The sequence below is a fragment of the Crocodylus porosus genome, unplaced genomic scaffold, assembly GCF_001723895.1.
Source record: "Crocodylus porosus isolate Cpor-Errol unplaced genomic scaffold, CroPor_comp1, whole genome shotgun sequence".
Classification (NCBI taxonomy): Eukaryota; Metazoa; Chordata; order Crocodylia; family Crocodylidae; genus Crocodylus; species Crocodylus porosus.
In genome coordinates, this window is record NW_017728929.1 from 5,757,344 (window position 1) to 5,772,102 (window position 14,759).

Sequence of the window (14,759 nt, forward strand, 5' to 3'; positions counted from 1 at the left end):
GGATCATAGAGGGGCTCAACACTAGGATTACGGGGCCCAGTGTGGGGCTGCCAATTGTGAAAACATCTGGATGCCATCTGTGAGGCTTGGGCTCTGGTGCAGGGGAGGAACCAAGCTGCAGATAGCGCCCTCTGGCATCGGGGCAAGAAATGGGCAGCCTCCTGCTCAACTAACAGTAATTAATCAATTACCAACAAGGCATGGTGGGCAAGAAGGCAGGCACTTAGCCCAAAAACAGGTGGGTGGGCCACAGGGAAGTCACCCTGAGAAGGCCCCCTGTTATAGGAAGCCTTGCTATTTGGAGGAAGGGAGAAGCTGGTGAGTGTCTCTGTCTCAGCCATGTATGCTCCAGGCAAGGGGTAGGAGGGAAGGGATCATAATAAGGGGGCAAGGGGAAGCAGAGGAAAATTTAAGCTTTTTATAAAGCAACATATGTAAAAAGGCTTGTGACATCACTGTGTGCTGGGAGAACTGTCTGGAAGTAGGGGAGGCCTGCTGGCATAGGCAAGGGGACCTGGCTAGGTAGGGACAGGGAAACCTGGAGGGGCCAGAGGGACATGGTTATTACTCCAAGTGATACCTGAAACTAGGTCCCAAGGAAATGCATGACCTGCATGCAAGGTGTTCCATGTGATGTGGGAAGGGGAGCAAGGGCAGGAAACGGTGACCGTTGGGTGCCTGTATTGTGAGATTCAGTTGAGAGGGGAGAAGGAGACTAACACCAGGGGTTCTGATTGCTTAAAATCACTGTAATCCCCACACGGTCAAGATTCTGGGGCACCAACTAAGGCTGTCATACCACTCACTGCTCCTGTAAGCTACTATGCACTCAAACACTTCAAACCACAGCCAAAACGCTATAGTTCCCCAAGCATACAGGAACAAGAGAAGCACTCAAGAAACCACCAGTGTCCTTTATCTTCACCCACCACAGCAGCATCTGGGCTACAGACACACTTCACTGCTCTAAGCAAATAGTGCCTAGTTCCTGTAAATAGCATTCTTCTTTCTGCTCAGAAAAACTAAAGTATTTGTTGACTAAAAGACACGTTTAACATGGGTTTAAAGTTGCTCTTCTGTACTTCACACCTTTTAGGAGCCTGGCATTCAGACTTCCAAAATGAAGAAAACCAAGACCTCTAAGGTACACACTCACACAGCCTTTACTCAGGTCTGCAGTAGGGTCTGTCAATCCTGGATAGGTCTCATCAGTTTGGATATGCAGGGTGCATCTACATGAAACATTTACTGCGTATTAGGCTAATAACACTGCACAGTAGTATGGCAGTTAAAAAACTGTGCTAATAGCCTACTGTGTTATTAGGTTAATGCGCAGTAAGCATCACAAAACTAAATGTGTGTTGGCACTACTGCACAGTAACTCTAGTTACTGAGCATTTAGTACTTGCTTAGTAAAGTACTAACTAAACTAAATGTGCAGTATCTAAGGCACATTAGTGAATACCTAGGCGTACCCACAGATCAGATAATCATGGAAGATTATCATCCTTGACTGTGAATGATTACAGAAGATGATGACTCGGGCCTTTGAGAAATTCCCAATTTGCATTTAGCACTTATTACCACACTGTTTGAACTGTAGAGAATAGGAGCTGCTTGCATTTGCCATACAGTCAACCACTCTTCCTTTACTGTTTCACTGGGCACCCATCCCACCACTCAACCAACAGACTTAATTCACTTCCCACCTGACTGCTGACGGTGTGCAGGGGAAAAACATCCCTGTGCCCTACTGCATGCCAAACAAAATGCTTTTGTGTACTATGCTCTGGTACCCGTGCTGGGGAGTTGCCTACCCCTGATCTAGTCCAACCCCATGCTCAAACAGTACCAGCACCACCTAGATCATCCCAGCCAAGGCTTTGTCCAGCTGGTTCTTAAAACTCTTCAAGGATAGAAAGTGCATCACCTCTCTGGATAACCTGTTCCAGTACTTTACAACCCTCCTAGTAGGGAAGTTTTTCCTAATATCTAACCTCAACTTCCTTTGCTGGAACTTGAGACCATTGCTCCTTGTCCTGTCATCTGCTATCACTGAGAACAGCCTAGCTCTATCCTTTTTGGAACCACCCATCAGGTAGTTAAAGGCTGCTATTAAATCTCTTCCCAGTCTTCACTTCTCTAGACTAAAAAAAGCTTAGTTCCCTCAGCCTCTCCTCACAAGTAATGTGCCCCAGCTCCCTAACAATTTTTATTACCCTTCATTGGACTCTCTCCAATTAGTCCACATCCTTTCTGTAGTGGGGGGCACAAAACTGAACACAATAATCCAGGTGGGGCCTCACCAGTGCTAAATAAGAGAGGAAGAATCACTTCCCTTGATCTGTTGGCAGCACCCCTACCAATGCAGCCCAGTATGCCATTAGCCTTCTTTGCAATAAGGGCACACTGCTGGCTCATATTCATCTTCTTCTCCACTTTAACCCCCAGGTCCTCTTCTGCAGAGCTGCTGCACAGCCAGTCAGACCCCACGCCGTTCCATCCTAAGTGCAGGACTTTGCACTTGTCCTTGCTGAACCTCATGAGATTGATTTCTCTTGGTCCAATCCTCAATTTGTCGAGATCTCTCTGAATCCTACCCCTACCCTCCAGTGTATTTACTCTTCCCCCCAGCTTGGTGTCATCTGCAAACTTGCTGACCGTGTACTCCATCCTATCTTCCAGGTCAGTGATGAAATTACTGAACAAAACCAGCTCCAGGAGCAACCCATGGGACACTCCACTCAATCCTGACTGCCAACTAGACATTGAGCCACTGATTATTACCCTTTGTGCCCAGAGATCCAGCCAGTTTTCTATCCACCTTATAGTCTGTTCATCCAGCTCATACTTCCTTAGTTTGCCTGTGACAATGTTGTGGGAGACCATATCAAAAGCCTTGCTGAAGTCAAGGTATACCACATCCACTGATCTCCCCACACCCGCAGAGTATGCACAATGTATAATATATTTTTATTAGCTAGTCAATTACTGTTTAAGCTTCAAGCTGGACCACAGCTATTCACACCTAAGAGGAACAAACAATGCCTACCTGGTTGAAGAAAAGTAAACTCTGAGAATTTGCATATGAGATGACTCTTCATTTGGTCAACCAAGAAAATGGGTGCATATGTAAACTGAATCCTGTCCCTGCTAATGGTGATTTAGATTTCAAAGGAAAGAATTAGCTGGAAAGAAGTCTAATTCAAGTCCCATGTTTCTCATCACTGGAGAGAGTAAGTGACTGACTATAGCTCTCTGGAATAATTGATAGCTAAGAATATTGGATTAGCTGTCTATATGTCTGAATGGATGTCAATGTTTTCTAGATGTAACTGAATGATGAATAATATCTGATCTGTCAAACAGATACGCACCTGGGGGAGGATGTTATCTGCATGCCTCCCAAAACTGAAGAGAAGAATGTGGATGAATGGATACAGTTGGATGCTTAAGGCATGCCTTGAGAGGAAAATAACTGTCTAAGGATCCATGGGCTTTGGATGACTTAGTCCCCCAACTTACAAAAGCTGGACAGTGCAAGCTGAAAGGCTGCTTGCAGAAACCTCTTACACAGGTCAGAGGCACAAGCTGCATCTTAAGGGAAATGATGATGATAACTAATTCCTATGAGGGAGTTGAGGGGAGGATGGTTCTCATATTTCAGTCTCAATATATGGTTGCCATTTTTATAATTTTTCTTCTTTATGTAATAAATCCTTTTGCAATTTTTCTTATACCTGATTGTCTGTGGCAAGTGTGATTTAAGAGCAGGTGACAATTCCATCTAGTCACTCCATGGGAGTGAGGGCCCATATTAATTTGACACAAGCCAGACATGGGCATGATTCTTTAAGCTGGCAAAATCTCCTCTGCTAGAGCTAGTAAGAGACAGGTGCTACTGAGGTTCGTGGGACTAAAAAATTGGCCCAATGGCAAATCTCAGCTTGTTCTTGGTGGTCAAGCAGCAGATGGTAGTGAGAGAGGTTTGGAGCTCAAGGACAGTGTTGAAAGTGAGTGCACCCCAGTCGTGTCACAGAGATGATACCCCTCCCTTGCCTCAAAAAGATCAGTCCCGTCCATATGACCTCACAGCACAGCTATACCTCTGCCATGAGGCACTACCTAATCCTTCCTCCAAGTAAGGGGTCCACCACTTTCTGGATGGTATTAGCAAAATTGCTGGAAGAAGGTGTGCAGGTCTATGTCCACATTTAAAAAGGATGTTATGTTGAAATATTGGAGAGACTTCAAAGAAAAACTACAATGGCCTGGGGTATGGAAAATCTAACATACAGTGACAGTAAAGGAACAAAATCTATTTAGCTCACAAAAAGGAAGATTAAGAGGCACCTGGCAATGGCCTTTAAGACTGTGAGGAGAAGATTGTGTAGCAGAGAAAAGCATAACATGATCCAATGGCTTTAAGTTGAAGCCAAACAAATTCAGACTAGAAATAAGTAAAATTTTTAACAGGAGCATAATTAACTATTAGAAACAAGGTTCTTTGGGTGAATCTGGTATCTTTTATTAGGCCAACTTAAATAGTTGGCTGCTTTGCTTTTCATTCCATCCAAGAAGAGCACACACTAACTGCTGAAACTCCCTCAGCCTGACAAAGGGTTTTTGAACTCGAAAGCTTCTTAAAATTTTTTTTCCAACTCTTTAAGTTGGTCTAATAAAAAATATCAGAATCACCCAAACAACCTTGTCTGCCTATGTCCTTAGACCAGCACTGCTACAACCTACACCCCTATTAACTATTGGAATAATTTAGGAGTATGGTAGATTCTCCATCCTTTGAAATCTTGCAGTCAAGCCTGGGAATAGCTTTGTAAAAAGATATGCTCTTGCTCAAACAGAAATTATCCCATGAAATTCCTTGCAGGTGGTCAGACTAGCCAATCATAGTGCTTGGAATATCAAAGGGGAAGAGGTGACTAGAATTTTTAAGCATGTAAACAGGGAGAAGATATTTATTTGGGGAAGCTCTTAGACACAGAAAAAATGGGCTTAAGGAGACCCAGAGATTTGAAAAATGAAGTTTGAAAAACTAGGAATGAAAATTTAACTTTTAAATAACAGAGGTATTTAACCATTAGAACAGATTAGCCAAGGGATAAAGTCCCTTAGACTATTAATTTGCAATTCATTTTAGTATATCTACAAGTTAGTAGACTCTACTTCGTTCAGTTCCATGATAGGAAAGAATAATTTCTTCCACTTTATCAAGTTCTGTCACTTGGGTTATGTTTATGACCAGACTGGGTGATCATAATACTAGTTGCACCTTCCTTAAAATGTATGAAACTCCAAGTAATCTGACTAGATCCTGAAGGACCTTTTCAGCTTGGAAACGGTTATATTTTGCAGCTATATAGCACTGTTCATATAAGATCTGAAGGCTTTACAGGTATTAAATAATCTATAATGTTGCAAGCCAGCTATCACTTACAGTTTAGAGCTGGGAAACCATACATATTTCCAGCTAGAACTTAGAGTACAATTCTAGCCAAAAAGACACTAAGAAAAGTGGTATTGTGGGAATCGGGTTTTTTGTACATTCTATAACAATTATTTCTATAGCCAACTGGTTCCACAATGCTAAATTATTTTTGTCACTAATGCAAGCAGATAAAGATTCTGAACACACGGGGAATAAATCTATTGATTATGGTAATGTTGTTTTTCAGAGTATAAGTACATTTTAAGTGAGTTGCCCCAGGTGAGAGAGCGTGTCAGTAACAGAAAATAGTATTTCAAAGGAGCTTTCATCAACCAAAGCCTTCACGTATCCAGCAATAAGTTTAATAGTCCCAGGAATCAGATACGAAAAGGATTTTTTTAAGTCACCCTGTATAACTTGCTAACAAATGCAGACGTGCCTTCCTCTCTTTAAAGATTCAGACAGCTCTCCATTATATGCCACAGCTCCCCAAATCCATTTTGAGCACTGTGCTGGCAGTGCAAGATAGATTCTTAGCACTAAAAATTGTGTTAAAAAATTTAAATAAGAAGTCTAATAAAATCCAGTTTCAAATGAACTAAAAGTTGTAAGCTATGCAAGCAATTTTTTTTAAATTATTGTTTCAAATTGGAATTAAACCCCAAAGTTGCCTCATTCTCTAGAAAGAAAAGTAACAAAGTATTTGCAGGTTTAGATTACTATAAAGATCATTATCTGGGGAGAACACATAGGTGGGGGTAGGGGAAAACAATCAGTCTGTCTCCAGACTCACTGGAACGTTGCTCTGGAAGGAACCTCGAGAAATCATTTAGTCCAGCAGTGCCCAACCTTTTTGGCCTGCAGGCTGCACAGGAGATGCCCATATATGAGGCAGGTTCATATATACCTAGATTATGTCCAATGGATATTTGTATAACCAGTTTTTAAGACCTCCAGTGAAGAGGATTCCACACACATGCATACAAGGAAGGTTGTTCCTATATTTTACTACTTTTATTGGTAGAAAGTGTCTCCTCATATCTAAACTAAATCATCTTTGCTGAAAACCAAGCTGATTTTTATATTGTCCTTCACCCAGGGAACAAGTAATCACCATCCTCTTCAAAACAATCTTGTACAAAGCAGAAGGCTATATTCATCTCTCTCGCAACAAACCCAGATCTTTCAGCCTCTCCTCATGGTCCAGGTTTTTTAAAGTTGTTATCATTCTTGTTGGTTTTCTCTGGAATCCCTACAAACCATCTACCTCCCTCTTGAAACATGGTAACAAAGCTGCACCTAATATTCCACCTGAAATCTGACCATGTGACAGACGCCCTCAATACATCCCACTAAAATAAGGCATATTTTGACAACACCATCGATTTGTGGATTGATATAATTTGTGATAGATTATAACCCGCATATGTTTCTACAGTACTTTTGCTTAGCCAGTTATTCACCATTTTGTATTTGCTCAGAGGATTTTTATCCCCTCAAGTGTGCTTCTCTGCACTTGTCTTCGTTGGGTTTCATCTTGGTTATCTTAGATGATCTTTCTAACTTGTCAAGATCATTTCAAATTCTAGTCCTGTCATTCAGGGGCTTGCAACTCCCTCCCACTTTTGTGTAATCTGCAGACTTGTGTGTATATGCTCTATTTCCTCATTCAAGTCATTAATTGAATAGACTTAGGCCCAGGATAGACCCTGTCAAAATTCCACTTGGAACCCTGCGCTACAGTAATTACAGCTAGACCTTACGACCCAACTGGCTGATAAGGATGTCATGTGGGACAGTGTCAAAATGCTTATGTCAAGATACATCACATGTACTACTTTCCACTAGGTCAGCTGCCCTGTCAAAAAAGGAAGTTAGAATGGTTTGATGTGTTCTATTTTTGAAAAATTAATGTTAGCTGTTCTTATCATCATTGCATCATCCTTACATTCTGGAAAAAATTATTCAAACAAATTTACAAAGACCTTTTGGGGCTCAAAATTCAGCTGATTGCTCTAACTTCCTGGATCCCCTTTTTCCTTTTTTTTGAGGACACATACTATGTTTGTCTTTCTCAGGTCCCCTGGGGCATTTCCCATCATCCACAAGTTCTTAAAGCTGAGTTTCTAATGGTTCAGAAGTAACTGCAAGCCATTCCTCAAGTAGTCTAGGGTAAATTTCATCAGGCCCTGCTAACTTGAATAGATATTTTATCTAAATAGCTTTTCCCTATTCTAGCCCGAGCTCCCATCTGCTTGTTGAAATTAATTTTGTTAAGAATGTGGTTTTACCTTTTTCTATAAACACTGAAGCAAAGGCGATACTAAATATGCATAATCCGCATATTACTTACATAATCTGTTATTTGCGCTCTCTGTTAAGTAACAGACCCTCTATAGGTCATGCCTTCTACAGCTGAAACATTTCAGCCACACGTTCTTGAAAAAAAAAATCTCTCCAAGTATGGCTGCATCTAGTAGCAATAATTTAAGGTTGCTTAACTTGTTTTATTTTAAGATTGGCAAAATTTATAAACAACTGAAAACAAGCAACTCAGGCTGAAATCTACCATGGCAAGGACAGCCTCAAGTTGAATTTGTTTGTTGATTTTTCACAAAAAATAGTTGGGCTATTTCTAAGAACAAGGGAAAAAGCTGGAATTTGAGATTCAGGCTTTCAAACTTGAGAAAAAAATCTATTAAAATTAATTTTGAAATGGATGCAATCTACATTAAGACCTACATTACACTTTTATTATAATAGTTTAAGTTCCATCAAAAGTTATATCCCCACTGTATCTGTGGTCAGTGTTTTAAATGAAATCACGCAGTGAACGGGGGGAGTCAAAGTGTTAGCACCTTAAAATACAGTTTGCTGAAATAGTAAATCAGCCTTTGATACCACTAAATTCTTCTGCAGGGGCGAGAAAGACAGATTCTGGGTTTTAGGGTCATCAAGTCCGACAGAATATATATGTTCATCCTTTCATTGTATTCAATCACTGGCTCATCAAAGTTTAAAAAATGACTGGAAGCTGAAGTAGACAATCTTATTTTTTATTCTTAGATTGAAGGAAGAAAACAAGTACAAGATGCTATGTCCACTGCTTCTAAAATCTTGGAAGACATGGTAAGCAAAAATAATCTGTTCAATTCAATAACGATAATGACAACAACTAGTTAGTTTTAAAGGTAAAGCATTTTTTGATAACTTCTTTCTTAAGTATCCAAAACACTTGATGTGATATACAAATAAGCACCTTTAAAATGCTATTCCTTCTGCATTTGCAGTTAAATTTCAATTTCCATCCAAGTACAGCTTGTTAAAACCCACAAATAAAAAAATTAGGAAAACAGTTTATCATTCACAATTTTCTAACATAATACAAAAAGTAACATTTGATCTGAAGAAAAGCTGCAAGTGCCTAAATAAATGCACATATTGTGCAAAATCCTAACCAGCAAGAAGTGCTAAATTACACTAAAGGCAATTTTCAGTAAAAATGAATGTGGTTTAACAGTTACCTATTAATGAGAACCAACGTTTCTTTAGGAAAATAGCTTAAAAGTACAAATGTGAACAAAAATAAAACCTATTTTTTAGATAAAAGCTTCCTTACTAGCTGATTTAAATCATGATTAGAAATGGTAATTTAAATCTCTTTGCTTTAAATTAATCCACTCTGGATATGGGGAAGGGCAGGTGGCATTACCAGGACAGACCTTTTATGATCCTAAGCAGAAGTTAGTTGCAAGCTGGCAGCTCGATTCTGTGCGATTCCATATGGTCTAGGTATGTCACTTTGTCACACAGCTCCTCTACATCATTTCCACAGAGTGATCAAGCATGCCCCATTCCAGTGTTGCAGGGACTAAGCAAGATGTTTCCTGAAACTGGTCTTCCTGGCCATGGGAAGGAACAGTAATGGTGGGAAGGCTAGTATCGTCAATGCGGCCCCTTCTCTCCCTCCCCGTCATGCTCCCTGCTCCCACTCAAGTAGCACAGAAGAGGAGACAGTTGCTCAATTCAAATGCAGAAGGATGAAAAGCACAAGGGACAGAAAGATAAAATGACAGTACCATGCTGGGAACAGGATCAGAAGGGGTGGGGGGGCCATGGCAGAAGAGTTTGTAACCACTAGACCAAAGGTTCTCAACCCTTTTAGGCTCAAGGCACCCCTTGGAAAATGCCAGCTTAGTTTTCACTCATTTTTTGACTCTGGAAAAATAATAGAGCAATTCTTCTGTTGGAAAGAACTCAAACAGTCCACAAGCCAAGCCAAGTCAAGTCAATCCTGAGGCTGCTGTGACTGCTGGGGCACCTTAGATGCTTAACAACCCCCCTAGGTTAGCTGAGTTGCTTTGAATCACTGGTGATTCTTCAGGCAGTGACCTGGTGGCATCCATCTCCTCTCCAGGTACGGAAGGCCGTTAGCTCCCAGAGAGCTCATCTGCCCTTTGACAGGTCTTGTTTTTAGTCCTGCTGGGTGTCCACACACCCTCCTCACCCAGGCTAACAGAGGTGGGGGCTCCCAGTTTAGTTGTTGGCATGGTACCATATAGCAGACCAAGAGAGACCTGGCCTGACAAGACCACAGCAGGCCAGAATGTTTTTAATACTATGGACTCCAAGTTGAAATTTCTGAGTTTCTCTTGTGAATCATGTCTGCACAGCTAGCAGTGCTAACATTGCATGGCAACATGAGGCACCACTGAAAGGCTCGCAAGGTGCCCCAGGGTGTTATGGTACCCTGGTTGAGAATCACTGCACCAGACACACTCCAGTCCACAACCTGGAATTGTACCTCACTTCCCAGGGAACAATATTTCTCTACTGTCTGAATATAACTGAAAATCACCAGCAAAAATTCCTTTGCTCCACCCCTCTGGGGTGGTCCAGGTAGACCATCACAGCTTACTACTGCTACCATTGACTACTACCACCAGTCGGTCGTTTAAGCCAAGCGGTAAAGATTTCTGCTCTGGATCTAAGGATCTGTTGCAGGGCACTGGGATGTTGCTGCTTTAAGAGAGGCTGCTTACAGGTGTCAGGGGGGAGCTAATGAGGGACTCACCTGACCGGAAGAGGGTTCAGGCTGGAGGTATATAAGCCTAGAGCCTGTGGGCAGCCCCCCTATTTATTATTATACCATCAAGGTGCCCTGTGGCAGAGCAGGTACAGTCGCGGATCCACCAGGGAGTGTCATAGCTATCCCTTTGGGCACGACTTAGCTTCAGGGTCTTTTACTGGTTACCCACGTAAAGGTGAAATGGTTCTACATGATGCGATCTGTCTGCCCAGAGTGTTCCTAACTTGCAAGTTAGGTTGAAAAAAAGAAAGGCAGTTTTAAAAATAAATAAATAAATACTTAAGATTGCAAAGTTTGTCACTCAAAAATTAGGGGACATAAGATTAAGGTTGCCTGTCCATACACATGATGATACAGACCCTAAGTATATGATAAGATATTACAATATTTAATTTTAAATACTTGCCCAACTGAAACAAGACATCTTGAAATAAATGAGAGTTTTGTATGGGATGGGATGGATGGGGAAATATAACACCACCCCCCCACTCTTGGAGCAGAGATTTTAAAATAGGCATCCCTCATGGAGAACAAATCCAAGCAGCAACTTTGTGAACAGTGGGGTACACATCACGTTGAGCAACAAATACCAGCAGAGGAGACATCTCTGAGCAGGCAGCAATGTTCGAGTGAGCCTTGACATGGCATTCTCATTTCAGGCTGTAACTATTGTTCGCAACTCAGTAACTTACTTTCTGTGACAATTTGGTCTAGTTACTTAACATCTCAACCCTCTAGTTTCTTATCCAACGCTGTGGCCTGCTGAGATTTCAGAAAAGCACTAAATAAATGCAGTATAGTATTATTTTGACTTGCGATCTTATAGACGTTTTGTTTGAAAAGTCCAGTCCTTAAAGATGCATGAAACTACCACATATAATTAATACACCATACATATTAATTAATTGCTTAGATATGTCAGTAGTTTGAATATTGCAAGTGTGTGCGTCTGGTCAGACACTCCTAAAAGCACAACTACATGAAGGATGTGTTGGGAGGGGGTTTCAACCTTTGATTATAATGGTAGGATTTTGTTTTTGGGGTTTTTTTACTGACAAATACTTTGAATGCCTCACTTTAAAAGTGCATAGCTCAAATAAAACCTTTATTTAGAAAATATTTTAAAAAAAGGTAAAAAAGACACTCTATAGATGTAGGCATCACTAACTAGAATTCTGTCAATACAGTTGCTCACTAGTGTGTTCGATGAAAAACCACAGATTCAGAATATACTGTGCCTATATATTGATTTAAAAACTAACCTCTGACTACATCTTGCGATGGACATTTTGCCAAATACAAGCCACTCCTTAGTACAAGGTATCTTTAATTACATAGGTGTTGTTTGTAAAGAGTAAAATAATAATGACCCTAATAGTGCATGATCAGTGATCACCTTAGCCAAGATGTCAAGCTCAGATCTTCAGGGTGATTAGATAAATATGCCTAAAAAAAAAAAACCGTAAAAGAATGAGGCAAACATGAGGGGGGGAAATACACAGCCAGCTACCAATGCCAAGAGAACTGCTTTCCCCTGCAACCCAAGCAGCTTCAACACAGACTTGAGAAGCGTCTGTGCCCACACGTGTGCCCACTGCATCACCCATTATTCACTCCTGTTCCATGTTACCTCTGAGCCATTGCTAGATCACCTCTCTCACACCTCTGTTTCAGCACCACTACTCTGCTCCATGGTGATAGCAGAGCAACATGTTCCGCCATCCCAACCTCTACAGCACCATGCCTAATTTCCAAAAATTAAGATTTTAGTGAGCACTGGCACATAAAACACCAATAAGATTTTTGCCCTCCATTCAACTGCAGCCCAGTCCCACAGTGGAAGATTAAACAACGAGGCCCACAATTCAAGGGAGAAAGCCAGCAAGATACCTCCAGCCCTTGTCACTGGAAAGTGAAATGCCTTCACATTGCTCCCAACCCACAAGTGCTCAATCTTTATTTCCATACACTAGCGTGTTAAGATGCCACTGAATATCCCAAGAATTCCTACTGCAGAGAAAAGAGAGAGCCAATGACGGGCAGAAAAAGCCAAAGCATTCAAACCAAGCCAAAAATAAGAACTGGATGGGAAAAGACAACTTGAAGGAGTCGGGGAGGAGGATAGCACAACTAACTGCACAGGAGGAATGCTAACTAAAGTTCATTCAGCAAAAGAGATTTGGAAAATGCCAAAGATGCTGATCTGAATAATCATCAGAATATTACAAATCCTGCAAATATACAGCCAGAAAAAATAAAATACCATTTGTCCAGACCACAACACTTGGATTTCATAAGACAAATCTGAAATTGAAAGGTTGTTTATAGGAAGACATCTGTTTCTGGAGCCATTGTCTATACTTCTCAGGATGGCCACTTTTTTGCTACTCCATTTAGAAAAATGCCTGCAGCTGAAGCGCTGCTACAGACAAATGGTAAGGTTTTTATGCTGCAATTTATCAACCCTCATGGGCACAACCACTGTGAGAAAAAACAATCCTTCAGAATGACAGCTGAAACCTGCAACATTTCTCTGATAAGACAGGTTCTCAGAAGGAGAAACAGTTTTGCCGTGACCAAGAGGCTGATCCCATTAGTAGTTTCAGGGAAAGGAGGATCACGTACACAATGGTACCAAGCAAGAAAATATCAAGACGTTGCTAGATAAAGGAAAACAGCTATCATGAATCCCCCTGCAAAACACAAAAGTGGCTTTTAATAGCATAAGCTGGGTCATGAGCCTACTCTATTTCCTGTAGGTGTAAGAAAAACCTATTTGCAGGTCTGGAGGACCAGAACAGTGATAGGTTTTTTTTTTTCCTGGCTGAGGATACAAGAATGATCACAGCTTGCTGTGAAATTAACTTTTTGACTAGCCTTGTGTAGAGGCAGGTGCTAGGGGAAAAAGCACCAGCTACATCAATCAAAACAAGGGTGGGGAGGAATGGCAAAGTAGTCATTTGACCCCAAGGGGCACCTTTCCTCAACATTCAACCTCCCTGCACCCCAACATTATCCTGCCAAAAACCTAAAATAAGAGCAAGGGTGCTTTCCACAGACAGAAGGCATGCACCAGTCCAACTCAAGGTATTCATTCACTTGTTGGCGAACTCCTTCTGGGAAGCTTGCCGCGGTCTTGACATAGTGGTTCACCATGACTGGAAAAAGTTGGCATTGAGGGTGATGGAGCACACAGGGTACTGTGTCTTATTCAGAGGGGCTGTGCACACCTACTGCTATGGCAGGCTCCCACTGGCAACAGGCGCGGACCTCAGCTTTGTGCTGGGTGCTCTCTGTGCATGCTTAATATGGGCTGCGTTCAACCAGCTTTGCAGCTTGTTCCCCTGCTTTCTCTGTGGCAGGTCCAGGTGTTAGGGCTGTGCTGTGTCAAGGTTGCTGGTAGTCTTGTAGAGAGTTTAGATGACAGATTTGTATAGGGATGATCCTGCCTGAGGCAGGGGCTGGACTGGATGCAAGCTCTGGGAGGTCTCTTCTAGCCTGACTTCTCCGATTCTACAGCAGGGTTGCCTGCATAGTTTTAGGAACAGGTTAAATGAGGATTTGCCTGGGATGGTCTGGATAGGCAAGGTCCTGCCGCAGGCAAGGGGTTGGATGCAAGCTGTGGGGGTCCCTTCCAGCCTGACTTCTCTATGATCCTACAACAGGGTTGCCGGTGTAGCCCTAGCAAGAGGCTTGCCAAGGATTTCCTGGGATGGTGTGGATGGGGCTGATCCTGCCTTGGGCAGGGGGCTGCACTGGATGCGGGCTCCCAGCCCCACTTCTCTTCCACTCGGGGGGCTGTGACAGGGCTGCCCCTGTAGTTTTAGTGACAGGTTGGACGAGGATTTCCTGGGGGAGGGGGTCGAGGTCCCTGGCAGCCCTGCTTCTCTGCAGGCGGGTGTAGTCCTGTGCCAGGCGAGGAGGTGGCCGAGGGACGGTCCTGCCTTGGGCGGTGGGAGGGGTGTCCCCGTCCCCATGGGCTCGGCCGGGGGGTCGTTGGGCGGACAGGCACGGGCTGGGGGCAGGGAGGGGCCCGCGGCACCCCCCACCCGCCCCGCGCCCCTCACTCACAGTGGCACCAGCCGAGGTGGCAACACCAGTGCAGGCGGAAGCAGCGGCCGTGGCTGTGCGTGGCGCAGAGCGACAGCCCGTCGCACGGCTGGAAGTCGGGGCGCCCCGCGCAGCTGCGGGCCAGCGCCTGCGCCTCGTCCCGCTTCTCGCTCT

The 14,759-nt window shown here is 42.8% G+C and overlaps 1 protein-coding gene across 1 annotated transcript in view; it reads right to left on the reverse strand.

The window, feature by feature from the left end:
- Positions 1–14,759, reverse strand: part of CUNH3orf70 (chromosome unknown C3orf70 homolog) — a 54,129-nt gene that overhangs the window by 34,235 nt on the left and 5,135 nt on the right. The window contains exon 2 of the mRNA XM_019543048.1: positions 14,607–14,757. Coding sequence (XP_019398593.1) covers positions 14,607–14,757 — 151 coding nt within the window. The remainder of the gene's footprint in view (positions 1–14,606; positions 14,758–14,759) is intronic.